This window comes from Topomyia yanbarensis, chromosome 2 (assembly GCF_030247195.1).
Source record: "Topomyia yanbarensis strain Yona2022 chromosome 2, ASM3024719v1, whole genome shotgun sequence".
NCBI classification, from domain to species: Eukaryota; Metazoa; Arthropoda; class Insecta; order Diptera; family Culicidae; genus Topomyia; species Topomyia yanbarensis.
Genome location: NC_080671.1, coordinates 442,555,724 through 442,577,065, shown reverse-complemented (window position 1 = coordinate 442,577,065; position 21,342 = coordinate 442,555,724). Strand labels below are relative to the sequence as shown.

Sequence of the window (21,342 nt, the reverse complement as noted above, 5' to 3'; positions counted from 1 at the left end):
GTATTTCCCACACGCATTAAAGACCCAGTGGATTCGTTTCCTAGTTGGTAAAAAAAAAACACTAAATAATCAAATAAATTAGTTTGCTCAGTCTAAAGAAATGTCAGCTCGATTGGCATCAACCGGCGGATACGTGTTCCCTTACAATGCCATCAAATGAAAGTACATTAAAAATTACATACGACAAAATATGTGCAATTCAGAATATAACGAAATGAAGATTGCTTATTTATTTGCATTTAAAAAAAAGATCGGAAAAAATTAGTTGCATAACCAAGGTGGTTCATTTTCAAAGATAGCACTGCTGATGAATCATTTTTTAAAAATTGGTGATAAGGGACCACCGCCCATAGTGGAATGCGCACTAGTTGGGGCAAAAACTAGGGTGGCTCCACTGAAATTTCTATCAATACCCCGGTCCGAACTACAAGCAGCTGTTATTGGAATAATATTGGCGGACACAGTTATGGGGTCTCTCTCTATAAAGGTCCAGCCGCGGTATTTCTGGACAGACTCTAGAGATTCATGTGCTGGCTCTATTCTGATCATCCACGGTACAGCCAATGCGTCAGCACGCGAGTTAGTGAAATCCTTGAAACGATCAATCTACCAGAATGGCGATGGGTCCCGACGAAACTAAACGTAGCAGATGATGGAACTAAATGAAAAAGTACTCCGGACCTAAGCAACTCTGGTAGATGGTTTCGCGGACTCGATTTTCTATGGAAATCAAAAGAAGAGTGGCCACCCAGATTGCCATCGTTTGGAGCTACCGACACAGAGCTACGCCCACACCTGCAACTTCACATTAAGCTTCTCGAACCGATTGTCGATGTAGACAGATTCAGCCAATGGGGCGCTCTTCAGAAGACCACAGCATACGTATTCAGAGCGATTAGTAACTTCCAGAGTCCTATTCGCAATATTCCCAAATCCACTGGACCGCTCACCCACGACGAGTTAGTCCAGGCCGAGTGCTATTTATACCAAATCGCCCAGAGAAGCGCATACGGTGAGGAGATTGCAATTATTTCCACAAACCTACCAGAGCATTTGGAAAACAAAATACGCAAAAACTATCCGCTTTTTGGTCTTCATCCGCTCATAGATGAGATAGAAATTATCGATAGCATCATTCTGCCCCGAAAACATAGCGTAACCAAACTTCTTGTGATAGACGCCCATCAAAGGTTCCTACATCAAAATCACGAAACCATAATAAATGAGGTGAAACAACGCTATTACATTCCCCGTTTGAAAGTCCTCTACAAATCAATACGCAACAGCTGCCAGTTCTGCAAACATACAGCCGCCCTTTCAGCCACATCGGGGTGGACTACTTCGGTCCAATGACAGTACGCATTGGTTGTCGAACGGAGAAACGCTGGGGTGTCCTCGGAACCTACCTCACTGTGCGTGCCATCCACCAAGAAGTTGCACATTCTCTCACAGCCGACTCGTGCATTATGGCCCTACGCAAAATAATCGTCCGGAGAGGAGCTCCAATCACCATATATAGCGACCGTGATACAAACTTCGTCGGAGCCAACAAGGAACTAAAAGCAGCACTCGCCGAGCTGAGCTCGCGGTACGCGACGTTGACGTACGAAGAAATGCATCTTAGACGGATCTTCGGCGCATTGAAGGAGGGAGTGTTACATGCGCAACGTCGACCAGCACGCCGTGTCTACCCCTGGTTTGAGTTGACTGCGACCGCCAGCCCTACCCGCCGACTGACAGAAGGATCGACTAGTAAAAGTCACAGCGAAAAGGGTTAGAGAGGATGACGACAAGAAAAAAAAAACGAAAAAAACGTGTTTTAATCCACCTAGTGGTGGAATTGTGCCTTTCTCATTTATCCAAACTATTTATTGCCTGGTTACGTTCAATAAAACATAGTGGAAATGTCTATTACATTCTTTTTAAGTTTTTATACTGGTTAAGTATATATAAGTGCACGACTGTCACGAACCTGATAAGCAACATGTCGACACTGACACACTGGAAACAAACAAAAATATAATCATGTTAACTTCATGATGGAGAAAAGAAGGGATATAATTAGTGGGAGGGGGAGGATGCGTCGGGAATCATCTAACTAATTTTAGTATACGGGGTTGATGAAGGGAATACAGGTGGGAGGTTGGTCTGAGAGGATGGATGGCGAGAGAGGTGAGGGGGGGGGAGAGTTGAGAAGGAGGAGGAACTTCATATTATACCATCCATTTGGGACTAGGTTAGTGAAAATTGGTTCAGTCATTACCGAAGTAGCTTTAGATCTGGAATACGCCCGGAACCTGGGACTTCCGGAATTGTCGATAGTGGACAATATATTCCAATAATCTTTGCTTCGCCATCAGTGATCTAGGCCTGCGAATCGAAGTAATTTGATGCTCATTTCAATAGATTTTAAACCTATGAGATATTACGATTGTACCAGTTTATATGAGAACTTCATATGTGACCGCAATAACCACTCTGTAACTCTAGAACCAAAAGTCAGAACTGAATGAAATTCAAAAACAGTCAATGGGAGTATTATACCTTTCATTTGAAATTAGGATTGTGAAAAACGGGTAAGAGTTTGCTGGGAAATAGGTGTGACATTAGCTCAGGAACTTGGAGAGTTCCCTGGTGCATCAAGAACCGTCATAGGTGGCCAATGTGGTCAAAGCTACTTTGTTTGGTCATTAGTGATCTAGATCCGAAAATTCAAGTAATGTTGAACTCATTTGAATATGTATTACATCATTCGGACACCATAGGGTTACCAATTTATATAGGAATTTTCTGTGTGACCGCACTCTTCAATCCGTAACTCTAGGACCGGAAAACGATGAAATTATTTTTTTTAAATTAAAATATATGTATTGCAAGAAAAATAGACCTTAATTTTTTATCCGAAAAAGCATAGCTGTCAGCACTGCTAAAAACTAGTATTTTTTCTAGAGTTCTTGAACAATTTCCTTCTAAAAATGTCTTGCTGTTTAGCATTGTTCAACACAAATCCACATTGATGGAAATTTTGCCAGTTATGTGTAGAAGTGTAAATAAGCTACTGTTGAAAGACCTTGGTTCCTACCACAAAAGGTCGAAAAATGTCCCGATTCATTTAAGCCTGGCTTTAGTCAAAGTCCTGCTAGTTATGGGTTTCCTTCTTCACACATTAATCCGAACGTTAATTTTGTATTATTTCAAATTAATATTCAGTTTTCATATTAAACTAAAGTAAAAGTTTCACAAGTCATTTGGAATTAACTTCAATACTATTTTGTTTCGGCGAAGACTACTTAGATACAGTTGTGATTCACAGGTTGGACTCTTTTTAGTTGGACTAGTCCAAAAAAAAACAACTAGACTTTCACTTTGACAATGAAGCTGGCGACATGCGTTGAAAATAATAACATCCCCTGTTACCAACGTCTGACATCTGTCAGTCGGTCCTATTAATGAATCAAATGCATTAGTTGGACAAAAAGATCAGTAGATCAAGACTGCCTACAAATACAATTTACCCTATCAGTATCACTCTAAATGAGTTATATATGCTATCAAATAACTATGCATCAGTAAAGGATTGATGGTCGACATTAATGAAATCGTTGATTGTCCAATCAAGAGGAAGGAAGCTTCTTAACTATCAAGCATGACTCAACAAGTAAGTGGCTTCCAATGTATCGAGGGGGAAAGGAGGGTAGTCCGTAAATAGCAATATTGTTTATTAGCTAATACTATACTTGACTCCTTCCAATTACGTACGGAAACATGCCACCGTGCCAAACCACCCAATAAGCTTTATCGGATCATTAACTTAGCTAAATTAATTTCCTCATCCGACCCTTTGTCAGCTCTGTCTCTGTCCCACGGGATGATTGACAAGCAATTTATGCATGGTGAAGCGACTCCGAAGCAGCAATATGTTTCGCTCCCCGTTCATCCACGGTCACTATAGTGAACGCGAGTAACGATTCGACGAAGTCGTTTACATATTTACCTTTCCGCACGTCGGTCTCATTCCGGTGTAAATAAAGCGGGCTGCCATCGTCCCGCCGCCAGGTGACCTTCGGTGTCGGATGACCGGTAGCTTTGCAGTAGAACGTCACATTGCCACCCTCCCGGATGGTCGTATCCGATGACGATTGCTCATCCGAAATGTCCGGCGGCACTGTTTTCCGATGATAACAATCAATAACCACAGAAGTAATCAATCAAAATAATATTATAAGTAAAAAGGGGACAAACAAACTCACACTGCACATCGACGCAGCCTACTTGTTTCTGCAGTGGCGTCGCGTTGATCTGACACATGTAGCAGCCGCGGTCCGATTCGCGCACGTTTCGAATCTTGAGCCGCCACACGTTCGACTCCTCCTGGGTCACGCTGTAGCGTGAATTGTGTGTCACAACCCGGCCCTGCAGGGCTAGCACGGTCTGATCGGAAGCTCGCATCCATCCAACCTGGGGTTCGCGTGCGCGAGAAAAGAGGTATAAATTTAATGAAAACTAAATTCGATGGGGTACTTACCTTATAGGCACCTAAATTTTGTACAGCACAACTTAACGTCGCTTCTCTACCGATAGGAACTGTAACGTTTTCTATTGGACTGGCGAAGCTCGGCTTTGGCTCCTGCTCGTTCCGGGAGTCGGAGTTTCCTGTTGAAAATAGGAGAAATTGAAGGAATTCGTTAGTATTGCTGACAATGATTTAATGCTTGACTGTTTAAATTTAGGTTTACTAGCATTTAAGGATTTGATCCCTTGAGAAAAACAAAGACTTTCTTGAATTCCCAAACCTTCTATTTCTACTGCGAAATGGTAGGATTACTACCAATTCTGAAAGCAGCTCCCAGAGGAGAATAATCTCCTCTTTTGCATCTCTAATCTATTCCGTACTAACATATAGAGTAAGAAAATGTACCTCCGTAAACCCAACTGCCACAGTAAAATAACAGGAAAATAATATAATGGACCTCGTTTAAGAAATGCCGAGAATCGTTGTTGTCGTTTTGGGTCGCCCGTTGCCTTCTTCGTCATCGTAGTAGGCGATGCCAAACGGGTACACACACACAAAGAGTATCACTGATAGCGCACACAGTCATTGAATTATGTATTTAAATGTAGATTTATTGCCAATTTCGAATTCGAAACAATAATGCTTCTGGCCGGAAGCTGTTCACATTCCGGTTCCGATATTGTCCTTCGTGTGTTCTTTCGCGAACGTCTGTGTCTTGCCGAGCTACTATGTTGATATGAGAAGCAAAGGAAATTGTGTTCTCCGGCTGGATTGCGACGGGGAGCATTCACAATCGATGTCATGTCAATTTTGTCAATTGATAACTGAATTGAATTTTCAATTCAACTTTCACATTTAGTACTGACAACTTAGAATTAAAATCAAATAAATAAAAAATCATACAAACATTGTTATAAAATTCGAAATGAAATTACGTTTCGCACCGTAAACACAACCCTTTCTGCGCCTAACCCGGAGAGACGAACAAGCAAACCGTCTTGCTGATGCTATATTACTACTGTGTGTGTGTGAGAGAGAGAGATCCAAAGCGAACAGCGGAACTGATGGGAATGAGATTACAAACGCAGGCGGACTACTGTTCCGTACACGATTTGAAATGTTACACCTTCCCCCTGCTGCTACTGCTGCTGCTGCTCTGTAGGTACTCGCGCAACAGAATTGCTGCTGATGCTGGTGGTACAGAGCATGGAATATTTCATTGCTGGATTAGTTTTTTTATTTGTTTTGGCAGCTTCTCCACACCAAATATATTCCAGCTGATTCCATGTGCGCTCGGATGTTTTCCCAGGTTTTTGAAGTGTGCACCGTACTTATTCAAATAACCAACTACATGGAATTGTGGATACCATCGACTTTTACACGAAAATACTTATTTGGTAACATGAAAAATGAGTAAATTTAGACTTGAATGCTTATTGATCGACCCCTTACCATGCTTCTAGTGTTCGTTTGATTCTCAGTGCTCGAATAATTTACGTAGTAGGCTGGAAAATATGTCAGCAGACGACTAGCAGTGTTCCTTCGTGTTTACAGTTTTCGCCTAGAACATCGATGTTGTAAAATATTATTGTATTTGCAAGTTTCAGTTGTAAATTCAAAAAGTCAATAGTTACATAAAAATCAACGGAATCGTGTGAACAATATTATACTATTTTTGGGTTCACCGAACAAAAATTAGTGTTTGTTATTAGAATCATCGGTGTTTATAAATGGGTTCATAGAAACAGAATAGACCACATGCGTATGCCAGTACTCCATACTCATTGTTAAATGTCCGAAATTCGAATCAGAACGGTAAAGCAGAAATGCACACACCAGACAGGCAGCCAGCCCCACCTAGGTATGTATATCATCATTCCCTCATATGAATGTGAAGATGCCACTTTAGAGTGATTTGTTTTTCATATATGCGGTTTTCTGCTGAATAATGGAACTGGGTTCTAGAGAGTTATTGTCTTGAAGAGCGTAGGGGGAGGGTGGATAGGGAGAGGATCTTGTATAGTTTTTCAGGAATCTGTCATTTTCCGAGTGCAATTTATAATGCAATGTTAACTCTAAATCGCAACAAGGGGAGATTACATGGGTTACGAAAAATCGTTGGAAGGATTCCACGTGGAGAAAATTATTGCTACTGTAAACGAGTGTGAGTGGTTCAAGTAGTCTGGCGAAACCTGAATAGCTTAGCTTAGAAAAGAAAGGATGATATTTTTTTTATCCCTTTATGGGCAGCTAGGGCCGAGGGTGGTGGCTAGCGGGTTTCATACATCCTTGACCTGACGGACAAAGCTATGGTGCCTTGAACACAGGCAACGCAGATCCAAGGCCATCATTGAAATGATAAGTTCTGCGTTTGAGATGTACTTCCCCCGGTTGCCAGACGAATACCTGCAATTATTACTTGTTGCTTTGTGTGTATGAATCTAATGTTCAGTCCTGGGTGGTGTATGCGTGGAAGGTGTGGTTTTTAGCGTTCGAGACCAGGAGTCCATATCTGTCTGGGTTAGCGTGGGCGTTTACTAATAGTGTGATCGCCAAAGGCTCGAGCATTTGAATGCTAGCGTGTCTCTAACTTTGCGTGCATAAATTCGATTTTAGATTCGTGTGGCCATTCGCATATTCACGTGTATTCTTGAACGATCGCGCGCGGACCGTGAATATGATAATTAATTTTTAGTGTATGGTAGAGGAACGTGTTGTTTGGTGAATATGCATCATTCATTGCATCATTCTTGATTGGTCCAACTGAAGGCATGAGTCGAGAGTAGAGAATTCCGAACGTAGCTGGTCTATGATCGCGCGAGTGGTGGGTTAATGCTTGAGACCGCGGTTGTAAAGTTATAGGTGCTGAAAAGTTCACTTAAGTAAGGGGTGTTTTAATGTTGGCGAAATTGCGAGCGTAGGTGTGTGGATTGTAATGTAAATTCGCGTTTTTGACCAGGTTTGTGTTATCGCGAAAGTTAGGGGCGTTTGTGCGCTTTGGATGTGAGTGTATATGGGAGAATATGCTATTGATTGTGTTAGTGAGTATGAGTATGAACCTAACTTAAGATATAGTAATAAAAAGAAAAATAACATGCCGAATGTTTCTTTTTTAGGTCACTAACCGTGCATTGCAGAATGCCCGAAAACTCTGAACTAGGCCTTGTCGAGTCCAGTCTGTCAGTCTCGTCCTGTCGTGTCTGGGGTTTCCAGGTTACATGCATTCACCAGATGAGACTAGCTTATGTCAGCTTACTTGTGCACTGGTTTCGTAGAATCGAGGCGATCATCGAAATGATAATTTATACGTTAAAATAAGAAAATAAGAAATTTGTTATATACTACTTGCAGTTTGTTGATCGTTCCTACTTATCTGATTCCATCAAGTATTATTCTCATACTCATCTCCATTGTTTTAAAACCTGGCGACGTCTGATGGCAGAGAAGAATCATTGTTAGCAGCAATGTTGCTCTTCTTGGATGTATGAGCTCGAAAAGGTCATCACAAGAATAAAACGCATGAGACCGAAAATAAATAAAAATAAAATAAAGAGAAGAGTTAGTATTGTTATTGAGTATTAATAATATTCCGATTTTTTTTCGAGAGTTGTCCTACTGGAGCTGTGGAGTTATTTGATTCAATTAAGGCGTGGACCTAGACTTCTGGAATCGAGGATAGAGACTTCCGGACGTGAACGATTCATGATCCCGCGAGTGCGGCGGACTGTAGGTTCACACTTGAGACTGCGTTTGAGTGATTACAAGTGCTGATACGTTCATATTATCACCGGGATGTTATAATGTCTGGAAGAGCGCGGGTATAGGTTGCGTGGATGGTCGCGAAGGGCTCAAGCATTTTTATATTTGTTTGTCGCGTGTATGTGACTTTGTGTGTATACATTCGATTTTTATGTTGTTTAGTGGATATGAGCATTATATTTTTGATTGGTCTACCTGAAGGCATTGGCCTTATGCTACTAGGCCCGAGAATAGGGGATTCGGGAAGAAACCGATTCATGATCACGCGAACTCGGGCATTTGGAGGTTCACTCTCGAGACCGGGGTTGTTAATTTATAAGTGCTAAACCATACACTTAGTCACCGGGGTGTTATACTTTTTAGGAGATCGTGGGTGTGGTCGTGCGTGAATGATCGCGAAGGACTCGAGCGTTTGTATGTGGACGTTTTTGTCGCGTGTGCTAGTATGGATGTAACTTCGCGTGGACACATTATTTTTATAAGCGTGTGGCCATTTGCATTTATTTCTATTGGTCCAACTAAAGGCATGAATTTGAGCTGCTAGGGTCAAGGGCGAAGACTTCCGGACGTGACCGATTCATGATTGCGCGAGCTTAGGTTCTTAGATTCCAACGTTCACCTAATCAATCGGGTGTTTGAATATTGGCGAGATCGCGGGCGTTCATAGTTTTGACCAGGTTTGTGTTATCGCGTAGGCCACGTTTGTACGTTTGGAATGAGAGATTGTTAGTGTATATGAGAGAATAAGCAATTCGCGTTAGTGAGTGCCAGCATGGATCTAATCGAAAATATAGCAACAAAAGAAGGGTGTCTGCAGAGAGAATTGGGCCCTAAACCCACATTGTATATTATTTGACCATGGCAGTGGATAATAAAGGTCGCCACGTTAAGTACTAAAATTGATCACAATGTAGCTTAACTAAAAAGAAAATAATCGTATCCCAAGTTTCTGTGATATAATCACTCTAATACTGCTTTGGTGGAAAAGCCCCCGGACCACATCAAGGTACAGTATCATGCCGTGGGAATTTAAAGCAGATAATAATTTTAGACCTAAAATTAACAAACATGTTAATCAAAATTAAGAAAAAGGTTAAGAAAAGCCAATATAAACTTTTTTGACTCCTTTGCAACAAGTTCCTGCAAACTGTCGTAAAGCTTCTCGAGTGTGCTCAAATTTTTTTTCTATATTAAGTTCATAAGCTGACAAATGTTTTCATGTAGAGAGAACATTTTATCAAGATTTTTCTACAAAAAAATTGTTTTTGAATTTTGTTCAAATTTTATTCCGCATAGGTTGTAATTTTTTTTTAGCACGAACTATTAATTGGTTAATAATTGAAACTAGGAGAAACACTATTAGACTTATTATAAGGAAAGCAAAAGGTATGCACAAGAGGAATTGGTTGGTGTTAAGTCAGACTAGACTAAGCCGCAAACATCAAAAAATGAGATAATGATAGCACTGGATAAATTTCTTCAGCTACATTCGTTTTTTACCAGATTTGAAACATTGAACAATAAGCAAGAATTATGGCAAAAAATAATTTTCAATTATCATGTGAAGGGTGCTACGATTCAAACTTTAGACTAGTTTTTTTTCGAAATCAATAAATTGTCACTTAGTTCGGTCTGACCGACCAATTGATTTCAACATCAGAGTAGCAGAGACCGTATCAGGGAAAGTAAAGCGAGGGCGGACAACAATGTTAAGGAAAAGAAGAAATTAAACTTGCATCTTTTCGGCAAACGGAAGAATACTACTGGACATCATGAACCGGATCGCCAGCTGCCCTCCTTGGATACGCTGGAAACTTTTTTGGGACCAGATTTCCAGGTAGCTGTTAGCATATCAACCAAATAAGAAGATATAACCAAATTTGACTATCTGTCGTGTTTGAAAATCTGCATATGAGAGACAGGTAGGGAGATAGAGGATAGCTAGCACATCTTGAACTGGAACGAGGCCAAAGGGATTCTTTTAACGAAGATCTGGCGGTAGGGTGCTAGGCGCACGACCAGACAACATGTTTAATGTTACGTTAATCGCCACCATAAGCGCAGAGACCGCTCTCCACGACTCCACTACGTCGGCGATGCTCAACGTAAAATGATTGGACATGACCCGAGAATGAAGTCACGAGCCTTATCCATCCCTTAAAGCAAGGCTTGTTTGTGCCATTGGGATTCCTAAACTTCCATTGTTCCTTGAAATTTTCGAGCTTCGTCTGACAAGAAATGCTGAAAAACTCGTTGAAGCTACGCGATCTTTAATTAATATCACCTTCTAATGCGTAACTGAACGCCTTTTCTTATTACCAATCTAATCCAAATGTCCGCCTTCTCATTACATGGAATGGAGCAATGCAAAAGAATTCAAACCTGATATGATTTTTCAGATAAAGATCTAAGGAACTCCCATGTTTTCCCCAGAAAATGCAAGGAGTGCTTTCCATGCTCCATCGAATGGAGAGCATCCTTGGAACTGTAACGATGTGGACATGGTCGTTTATGGGTAAATATAAACAGTTTTGTGGAGAGAAATTATGCAGTACAGCCTCTTTTGTGATTACCCTCACCACTACTGTCATAAAAATTAGCATAGAAGCGATGCATAGCTGTCATCATCTAACGAATGCTACAGTGATACGTGCACTATAATGCTTAGCGCGAGCATCTTTGCTGTCAGATAAATTACGTTTAAATAAAGTACTATCATTTCATCGCAAAAAAACAATTGTTTGAGTGTAGATCTTTATGGAATGCTGTAGTCGCCGAAAAAGGATTCTTGGTTCCGTGTATTCCAATCAACGGTAATATAATGTGTCAATATTAGGAGTATGTCCAAAATTATTAAATAATTTTGCATGGATGCAAAATGGTGATATTTTAAGAAGTTTTCAATCATTTTCATTATATATCCAGCAATATCGCTTTCTAGTGATGATGACTGTTTTAAATAAGACAATATTATTCCAAACGTTGTTGAACACAACTATTTGTATAACTTCAACTTAAAGCTAACTGTAAATAGTAGTGTTGCTGTGCATTGCACCAACTTTAAAAAATGTTTTTAAGCATTTTATGCCAAACTTGAATGATAAAAAAGTTATATTAAACGGCGAGATCTGGCAAAGTTGCTGAAGCAGTATTACAAAACAAGATTCCAGCTATCCAAAAAACATTCGAATTCTTCTGATCTTGTCCGATTCACAAATTCCAAGCGATTTGAAAATATTGAAATTTTTACTAATTTGAGGTACACCGAAATGCCGTAGGGCCAAATTCTATGTTTGGAAAAATATATCTCTATGAATACGTCCACAGGCGTCCCTTCCCCTCACCCTTTTCCACTGATCATCTGTTTATGCAACCAGAAAAACGCTTTTAATCCACCTAACAGTGTGATAATACATTTCTTATAACTCTTAAAGCTTTCTTCGGGTATTATATGAATTGAGAACATTTAGTACTTGATTCTTCGCGATGTTTTTGATAACACATACTACATGGGATAGTGAGCGAGCGACTAAGAACTAAGCACTGCATTTTCAGCTCTTGATATCTCGTTACCTCTGAAGTTCATGCGTGCATAGTTCAAACTTTACTTCGATATCGACTTTTCCTAAAATTACTTCCCAGTAGTATCTTTGATCTGAATTAAAAAAAAACTTTGATCTGAATTAAAAAACTCTCGAAACCCGTTAGGGAAAATCAGTATCATTACTGGAATTTTCTTTTTCACGAAACTTTTCGATAACCTTCCGTCACTTCTATCAAAAGAAATTCAAATACTTTATAATTAACATAATTAACAGATGAAATTTTATAACGAACACCTTTTTGGAGCAGGCCGTAGCATACAGCTCAAAAACTGGAAAGTTCATTTTATTTATCATTAGAGTTAAATTTTAAGTATAAATATTCAATAGACTCACTTAAATGGTATTTTTCACGTTTTCTTCACCTGACAACTTTTCTAGCATAAGCTTTAATAATCATAAACCTGTAGCAATAGATCACTGTTATGGAGGTTCAAAGATAAATATTCGTTTACTTACGAATCCGAAACGTTCTTATAAGTCACAAATAATAATTTTAGAGATATTTTTTACTGATCGGAATACAACCTTTTCGTGAGACACTTGCAACTGATCTATCAAATGAATTTTGACACTGTCAGTGTCAACGATAGACGGAGCCGACGAAACTTGGTGATGACGTTTTCTCACTCCTCACTTTCCGGCAAGCCTCGTGATGTGCCCACTGGTGTAGTACCCAGCGGCGGTGCCAACAATTCCCCCTCCCGTAACTCTGGTCCGGTACTAGGGATTTGGCCAGATTTACTCCTCAACTCCATCACAGCAAGTTTGGCAACTGCACGTTGGTACAAGCCCTTCGACGTTCTTACCAGTGCTCGTCGTATTCTGCCATCGATGCCTCGGATGACCTTCTCGACGATACCGCGAATCCAGGTTCTCCGGTTGTTCCCATCGATTAAATAAACCAACTCACCTTCTCTGATCGGTTCTTGTTCCGCATACCATTTGGTCCGGTGGTTGATAGTGGGTATGTACTCCTTCAGCCACCTCTGCCACAATATATCCGCTAGCTCCTGAGAGCGTTTGTAGTTGTCTCGCAATGCTTCGGCTGAACTGGTCGGCAAGTTGATTTCCTCGCGCTCTCCAGCAGGAAGACCACGTAAAAAGTGGTTCGGCGTGAGGGCCTCGATTTCGGCTGACTCCTGTGGCACATAAGTAAGCGGTCTGGAGTTCATCATATTATCCGCTTCGGCTAGCACGGTCAGCAAGATTTCGTCCGTTAATTTTCCGCCATCATGTAGAGCTTTGAGCGCGTCCTTCGCTGACCTTACTAACCGCTCCCATATACCGCCCATATGCGGTGCTGCAGGCGGATTGAAGTTCCACCTAGTTCTTGCATCGGTGAAAACATCAGCACATTCCAACTCAATACAACGGACTACCTCGACCAGCTCCTTGCTTGCCGCTTGAAAGTTTGTGCCGTTGTCTGAGAAGAACTCCATAGGCGCACCTCTCTTGCAAATGAATCTTCTGATTGCCATGACGCACGATTGGCCACTCAAACTATATGCGACTTCCATATGGATTGCTCTGGTCACCAGGCATGTAAATAGACAAATCCACCTTTTCTCTGACCGTCTTCCAACCGTAACGATTACCGGACCAAAATAATCAATCCCTACGAAACTGAATGGGCGATACTGTGGAGTGAGGCGCTGAACTGGTAGAGGTGCCATCCTTGGGATAACCGGACGACACTTGTTGATTTTACACCAAGCACAATCTTTCATTACCTGCAGCACTGCTGCCCGAATGTGTTGTATGTGGAAGCGTTGTCTTAGCTCATTCACCACGGTCTCGCGGTTAGCGTGGCCAAACTTTTCATGGTAATGAAGAAGAAGTTTGGTGGTGACGTCATGATTCTTCGGAAGCACGATGGGGCACCGTTGCTCAAAGGGAAGGAAAGCAGCATGAGCTGACCGTCCTTCCATCCGGATTACTCCTTGTTCGTCCAAAAAGGGGGATAATTTGCAAAGTGGACTGGATCGTTCGATGACATGCCACTTGTTTCGCGGCAACTCGCGATTTTTCCACAACGTCTTCATTTCATCCGCAAATCCTTCTTGCTGTGCTATTTTCCACAGGTAGTTTTCCGCTTGGCGATATTCCTCGCACTTGAGAGGAGCCTTGATTGATGATACCGCACATTTCAGCAGTCTTCCTTGTGTTAGCGTGGCTTGAAGTGATTCGATTGGCAGCTTCTTAATCTTCCTGCGGCAATTCGAAATGAACCGGAATATGCAGGCAACAGATCTTATCAGGATGTTCCAACGCGAGAAGCGAGTAGTATCCACTAAACATTGAACGAATGATATTTCGTGGAACAACAGGTACGCACGCATCTCTTCTTTCACGTCTGGTGCAGGCAGTCCCTTTTGAAAGCACTCTTCTAGTGATCGGTACAGAATAGCCGGGCCTTGCACCCACTCGCTGTCGGTGTTCAAGGGGGGTCCATTTTTACCCCACTTCGTTAGCACGTCTGCTATGTTGTTCTTTGAAGCAACCCAGCACCATTCAACAGGATTCGTGAGACTCAAAATTTCTCCGATGCGGTACGCTACAAATTGTTTGTACTTTCTGTGGTCGGAGCGGATCCAGGAAAGTACCGTTGCAGAGTCGATGTGGATCACGAGCCGCTTTACCTTGACTGAGTGGTTGGCCCTAACAGCAACAGATAATCTTGCAGCAAGTACTGCAGCTAGCAGTTCCATTCTAGGAATGGACATATATTGAAGAGGGGCGACCTTGGACTTCGCCGATACTAGGGCAACTCTGGGTTCTCCATTTACCCATATGCGGAAATACGCAACACTACCGTAGGCCTCCTCACTAGCGTCGGCAAAAACGTGCAACTCGAGATTCTCGTAATCCGACGGCTTTGTACCCAGAAAGTAACAGCGTGGAATCTTCATGGCTTGAACTTTTGGTAGCAGCGCGATCCATTTGAACCATTTCTTTGCCGTGTTTTCGTCCAGTATTTCATCCCACGGGCTCCCATTTCTCCAAAGATCTTGGATGATTATCTTTCCAAAGACTGTGAACAACGTCCATAAGCCAAGTGGATCAAAAAAGCTCATTACGATACGCAAGAGAATTCTTTTCGTCGGCAGCTTTCCCTCCATCAAAAACGATTGCAGGTCGTCCCTGAGAACAGTGGCGAAAACGAAAACATCTTCAACCGTGTCCCATGACATGCCTACCCCAGTAACAATTGAGGTTTTATGGTAGTTTTATAGCCACTCATAAAACTTAGATGGCACTTGTAGCATGCTATAAAACTTCAATTGTTACTTGGGTAGGACCCTTTCTGTGTAGTTGGATTTATCGCAACCGAAGTAGATTGTACGGCTTTCAGTCTGCTCACCAAAATGCTGCAAGAATTTCGAGCTGTTCGATACCCAACTTCGAAGCTTAAATCCCGCCTTGGAATGGATGAAGGTAACCTCACTCGCCCGCTTAATGGCCTCACCAACCGTGAAAGTTGAATCCAGGTAATCATCGACATAATGCCTACCAACGATTGCATCCACAGCATCAGGAAACTGGTTAGCAAACTCTTGCGCGTTCCGGTTCTTAATGTATTGTGCGGAACACGGTGAGCTGGTTGAGCCGAAGGTGGCAACATCCATCACATATATCATTGGAGGCCCAGATTGCGTTGGTCGAAACAAGAACCTTTGGGCTGACCTGTCATTGGGACGGATCTGCAGCTGATGGTACATTTCGGCAAAAATCGCCTCCGAAAGCGATTGGGCGCTCTCGAAATGGGCACAGTACCGATGGCAAACTGGAGAGAAGGTCGGGACCCTTAATCAATTCGGAGTTGAGGGACTTGCCTTGAACGGATGCCGCAGCGTCCCATACTAGCCGAATCTTTCCCGGCTTTTTGGGGTTGAGCACAACATTTAGGGGAAGATACCACACCTTACCGGGCTCTGCTGCCATCAATTCCTTTTCAGTAGCGATGTGAGCGTAGCCTTTGTTTTGGTAGTCCTTTATTTGATTCTCCACGTTCTGTCGCAGCTCTGGATTCTTTGACAGTTTTCGCTCCAAACTGTGCATTCGCTTAACTGCCATCGAGAAATTGTCTGGCAATTGCGGGTTGTCATTTTTCCACAACAATCCCGTTTCGAAGCGTTCGCCGACACGGTTGGTTGTTTGCTCTAATAGTTTTCTGGCCCTGCTGTTCTCGGCAGATTCGGGCAACACAGTGACAGCCAGACCAGACTCCTCCACCGTGAAGTATCTTCGAAGAAGCTCCTGCAGTTCCTGGTCCTTTGGTTCACCAACTGTGTGATGGCCAGCAAATCCTACCGTCGTATCGTCGCTACCATGAGGGCCGTATATTGTCCAGCCAAGTTTCGTCCGAACTGCAATTGGTTCACCAGGATTACCGATGCGTGACTCGAGCGGTGCATACACATGTAGATGTTTGAGTCCGATGAGCACCCTAGGAGTGCCGTCCAGACATTCGGTAATTGGCAATCCGCAAAGATGCTTGAATCTGGCCGTTACTTCAGCGAATCGCACCTTCTGCTCCGGAAGTTGTAACTGTTGAACCGTATGAACATTTCGCAATAGGAACTTCTCTGCAGAATCCTTCGCCGAAATCGATACATCAACACACTTTGAATCTCGTTCCAATCGGTTCATACCCGCCGTCCATTTAACCAGTATCGGCTTCCATACACCACAGAGCTTAATTTGTTCTGCAACGCTGCTTTCCATCAGGGAATATGACGAACCTTCGTCCAGAAAGGCGATGACATCGATGACATGCCTTCCGTTGTAGAGCTTGATCGGAACTACACGGAAAATTACAGGATGCTGTTCCGAATTGTGCACGTTGCAGTTCGTTGACAGTGAGACGGTTGAATTCGGTGGATGCAGTAGAGGATGGTGTCGTTCTTTGCAATCTCCGACGTTGCAGTGACCTTTGAACCGACAGCGAATTTGACCGTGCTCGTTGAGACACAGTTGACATAGTTTCCATTTTTTCGCAATCTCCGTCCTCTCATTCCAGGTCTTCCTCCGAAAATCCTGACACATGCGAATGCGATGGTCTGTACGGTTACACCCTCGGCATGGTTTATGACTATCGTACTGGTTTTTGTGTTGACCCACTAGCTGGTGCGATGACTGCTCAATGTGGTGTGTGTTCAGAAAACCCTCGTGTTCTCTACCTTTCGGCTTTTTTATGTGTCGTTCCTGGGCGATTGGACGTCGTTCCATTTGAGGCTCAGTGTAGAGTGTGGCTTCAGTTGCTTCTGAAACAATCTCTGAGAGAAAATCCGAAAGCGTGCTCAAATTAACAGCATCTTGTTGGCGCTTGTACCTCACCCATTCGAGTTTTGTACTTGGGGGTAACTTTTCCACCAATTCCGCAATTAGCATAGGGTTCACGAGATGGTCCACTAGTCCCGAAGCCACTAAGTGGTCACACAGTTGCTGCACGACCATGCCATACGTGATAAACGTGGCGAAACGTTCAATGCGTGGGGGGTCTGCCTTCCTCGCCTTTTGTATCAGGGAATGGAGTAGTTGTTCTGGCCTACCGTAAAGAAGCCGAAGAGTTTCGATCACCTTTGGAACCGACTCTGGTAGCAGAAGTCTGCTTCTCACTGCCTCCAACGCTTGCCCTTTGATGCTTTCTTGGAGCCTTCCGAGATTTTCGAGATTGGTCCAGTTGCACGCCCTGTTTCCGTTGTTGAAGCTGCTGATGAACAGAGGCCACTCTTCTGACCTCCCGGTGAATATCGGCAACTTGGCGAATGGCCCCTTTCTTGCAGCAATCTGAGCCCTCGTTAATTCCGGTTCCTCTTGCAGTATGGTTAGATATTCATACGGACTCGGAGGGCAGGGCTCATCCGGAGTTGGTTCCGGGAAGGGTTCCGGGTTTGGTCCCGGATCATTAGACGGAATTGGTGATTGGAGAATCGGTAGCGGCGGCGTAGGCGTCTTATCTACTTTAGCATTTGATAGAATGTTCCTTGGCGTAGTATTTTTCTCCGAAACCTTTTCGAGCAAGGGTCGATTGTGGTTGACGTTTCCCAGGTGCGGAGCCTTTTTGGGTGTGGAACATTTGGGAACAGCTCCCCGGGCGTCGGCAATGGGTTTGCTTTGCTCGATCGGGTATTTGAAGTTGGCCCTCCACATTTCTTCCAAATCTGTATCCGTTTGCATCTGGCCGCCTACGGCACCTTCCTCCTGGTTCATAGGAGCATTTCTACGTTGAAATTCCTTATACAGCTCACTTCGCTTTCTATTCAACTCTGCTTCAACCGCCATCTTCTTTTTCAGCAGTTCTCTTTCCAGATGAAGCTGCATCATCATTTTTTCCGTTTCCCTCTCACACTGTCGTTCAAAATCCGCCTTCATTTGCTGCAACTCTCGCTTGCGTTGCAATTCAGCGTCCTCTTGCTCTTTGGCTTGTCCCGCAGGTTTCTTGATGACTTCCTGAACGACTGGGGTTTGCGGTCTGTTATTCACCGAATCAGACACGTCCACGATGATGTCACCCTGATCAGGCGTTACCGCATGTTCGGTATCTTGACATTCTTCGCATGTCCAGGAGATGTTTCTTACCTCCTCGGTCACGTTGACACACTTAAAGTGGAACCATTTGTGACATCTTTCACAATAAATCATGTGACTGTCCGCATGGTTGGGTTCCTCGCAGAGTGCACAGTCATAGCCTGTGATTTCGGGGTTATGTTCGCCTGCATTATCGGACGCCATCGCATTTAATTTTTGAGAAAATTGTGCAGATGAAATTTTATAACGAACACCTTTTTGGAGCAGGCCGTAGCATACAGCTCAAAAACTGGAAAGTTCATTTTATTTATCATTAGAGTTAAATTTTAAGTATAAATATTCAATAGACTCACTTAAATGGTATTTTTCACGTTTTCTTCACCTGACAACTTTTCTAGCATAAGCTTTAATAATCATAAACCTGTAGCAATAGATCACTGTTATGGAGGTTCAAAGATAAATATTCGTTTACTTACGAATCCGAAACGTTCTTATAAGTCACAAATAATAATTTTAGAGATATTTTTTACTGATCGGAATACAACCTTTTCGTGAGACACTTGCAACTGATCTATCAAATGAATTTTGACACTGTCAGTGTCAACGATAGACGGAGCCGACGAAACTTGGTGATGACGTTTTCTCACTCCTCACTTTCCGGCAAGCCTCGTGATGTGCCCACTGGTGTAGTACCCAGCGGCGGTGCCAACAATTAGGAACAGTTGTTTAAGAAGCTTTTGTAATATTGTGTAGAAAAAGCTGAAAATTTATGAATTTTCTCTATCTGCAACATCTTAAGTATACCAATTAATTTAGGATACCCTTTTTACATAAACTAACGCACGAATGGGAATAGGTTCGCCGAATTTTGGAAGAAATCGATAAAATAACCCCTTGATAACTACCTAAAAATTGGTGTAGTTCGATGCAATTGAAAGAAAATATCCTCAGAAAAATTTTCGTATTTTTTACTGTGAATAATAAATACAGTACCCGATCAGAAACACATAACAAAAAAATTCAAAAATATATCTAGTGTTGTTACTTGTTATAATTTTCTGTTATTTTAGCTACTAACGAGACCTAACTTATAACACAATACGTTACGAAAATTGCGTTCATTTTTTTTCTTTATAATAAACTGAAGCTATTAAAATATTCTTCCCTTCCCTTGATGTAGTCTGATAACTATTTCTGATTATATTAAATAATTAAATAAAAGTCTTTTAGCGCAAAAATTTAAAAAACTTTTTGATTGAATTGATTGTTTTTTTTAATTTTTGCGTATTTATATCTTTAAGATAAGGGAAACATGGTCAAGAAAAGATTTACTCAAACTTAGCCTTGTTTGTCTGCTAGAGCCTATCAAACATATTTTTATATGAGGCTGATAAAATTGGGGGCTGATCAAATCGGATCTTCAATGCATTATAGTAGATAGGCAGTATTCGAAGAAGTTTCTTATGGACGAGTGTAGAACGACTTTGGTTCTACTTACTTGGAGTCAGCACCGTAGTTAGAAATTCGGTTTGGTGGAGATTTGGTGAAAATCTAACTTACTGTCCGAATGGCATAATTACGGAACCGCCCTCTTTGAAGTTTCAAAATTATGGAAAATAAGTTTTTCAAAAGATTGTAACAGAGTTCCTGTTTTTGGCGAATTTGTTGAGATTTTCATTTAAAACAACTTTATTGTAGGCATGAATACTACGTATATGGAGTATATCGAGTTATAAAATAATATTTACGAAGTGTTCCTTAATCTAGTTTTTTCTAAAATAATTTTCTATTGTGAGCTACACAAACACAAAAAAATGTAAATTTTATCGTTTATAAACAGTAGATAAGATTTATCATAAACAGTAAAATCATAATAATTTAATTTAAAATAAAATAGAAATTGCCTAAAATATGTTAATACCATGAACACATGAAGCCTTCATGTCTTCAACAAAATAGTTTGTAATAGCACTCCCCAAAATTTTGCTGAAGCCATTAAGTCTGTAACTAAATTTGTTTGAAGAGTAAATTCGCCATAAATACTTCTTGGAGTATTTATTATTTTATCAAATGATGTGCTGTTTAACCCTCAAAAAGGCACGCGGGTCTTCCAGGCTTGATCATGGAAATTCCCTTAACTGACTCTAAAATTCATTTAAAAAGTAAGATATTACAAAAATATCACATTTTGTGTGCTTCATAGATTCGTATAAACATTTTACATGCACAAAAAGGCAAAGGGGCCTAGCAGGCCCGCTAGATATTCTGACATCAACTGTGCATACTGGTTAGGTAAATAATATTCCTGGCACGTATGTTTGCACTCAAAAATCAGTTTTGATGAATTCATTTCAGTTTTTACAAATATTTCATTAGGCTTTGACAAACTTATCTTCGATGAAGTGAAAACACATTTACCATTTATTTGTCTCATGTAATTTTTCTCACGTAAAGTGTTTACGTGAGAAAAATTGTACCCAGAACGGTGCACGCATACTAGACCGGTAACTTTTTTTAACTTTTTTCGGAACAGAGCGTTTTGTTTTATAATTTCGAACAGTTTTGTTTCAAAATTTAAAACTGTTATACGACTCCGTTCTATTTGTTGCTGATTTTAAAACACGTTTAGAACTGTGTTTTAAATACATGCAAAGTTTTCAGCACAGACACTTAGACCCGATACAGGCCCGTAGCCAGGATTTTGTTTCGGGAGGGGCTTAAAAAAATTTGCATAAAGCTTTTAATTCTGACAATTTGATATAGTCACTAGAAACTAAATTAAATTTTGAAAAGTTCATAATGAAATCAATTCCAAATCAAAGACAATCCTAAAAATATGTTCATTGTCACAAGAAAGGTTATAGTACTTACTCTCGTTACAACAAAGTATATTCTAGAGTTCACAGTATTTATGCGCTAACCGAATATGACAAT

General features: G+C 41.5%; 1 protein-coding gene across 1 annotated transcript in view; it reads right to left on the bottom strand.

Moving 5' to 3' along the window:
- LOC131685652 (lachesin-like) overlaps positions 1 to 21,342 on the bottom strand; it is a 247,400-nt gene that overhangs the window by 43,865 nt on the left and 182,193 nt on the right. Inside the window, exons 3-5 of the mRNA XM_058969523.1 lie at positions 4,526 to 4,653; positions 4,251 to 4,458; positions 3,995 to 4,165 (exon numbers count right to left, since the gene is read on the bottom strand). Coding sequence (XP_058825506.1) covers positions 3,995 to 4,165; positions 4,251 to 4,458; positions 4,526 to 4,653 — 507 coding nt within the window. The remainder of the gene's footprint in view (positions 1 to 3,994; positions 4,166 to 4,250; positions 4,459 to 4,525; positions 4,654 to 21,342) is intronic.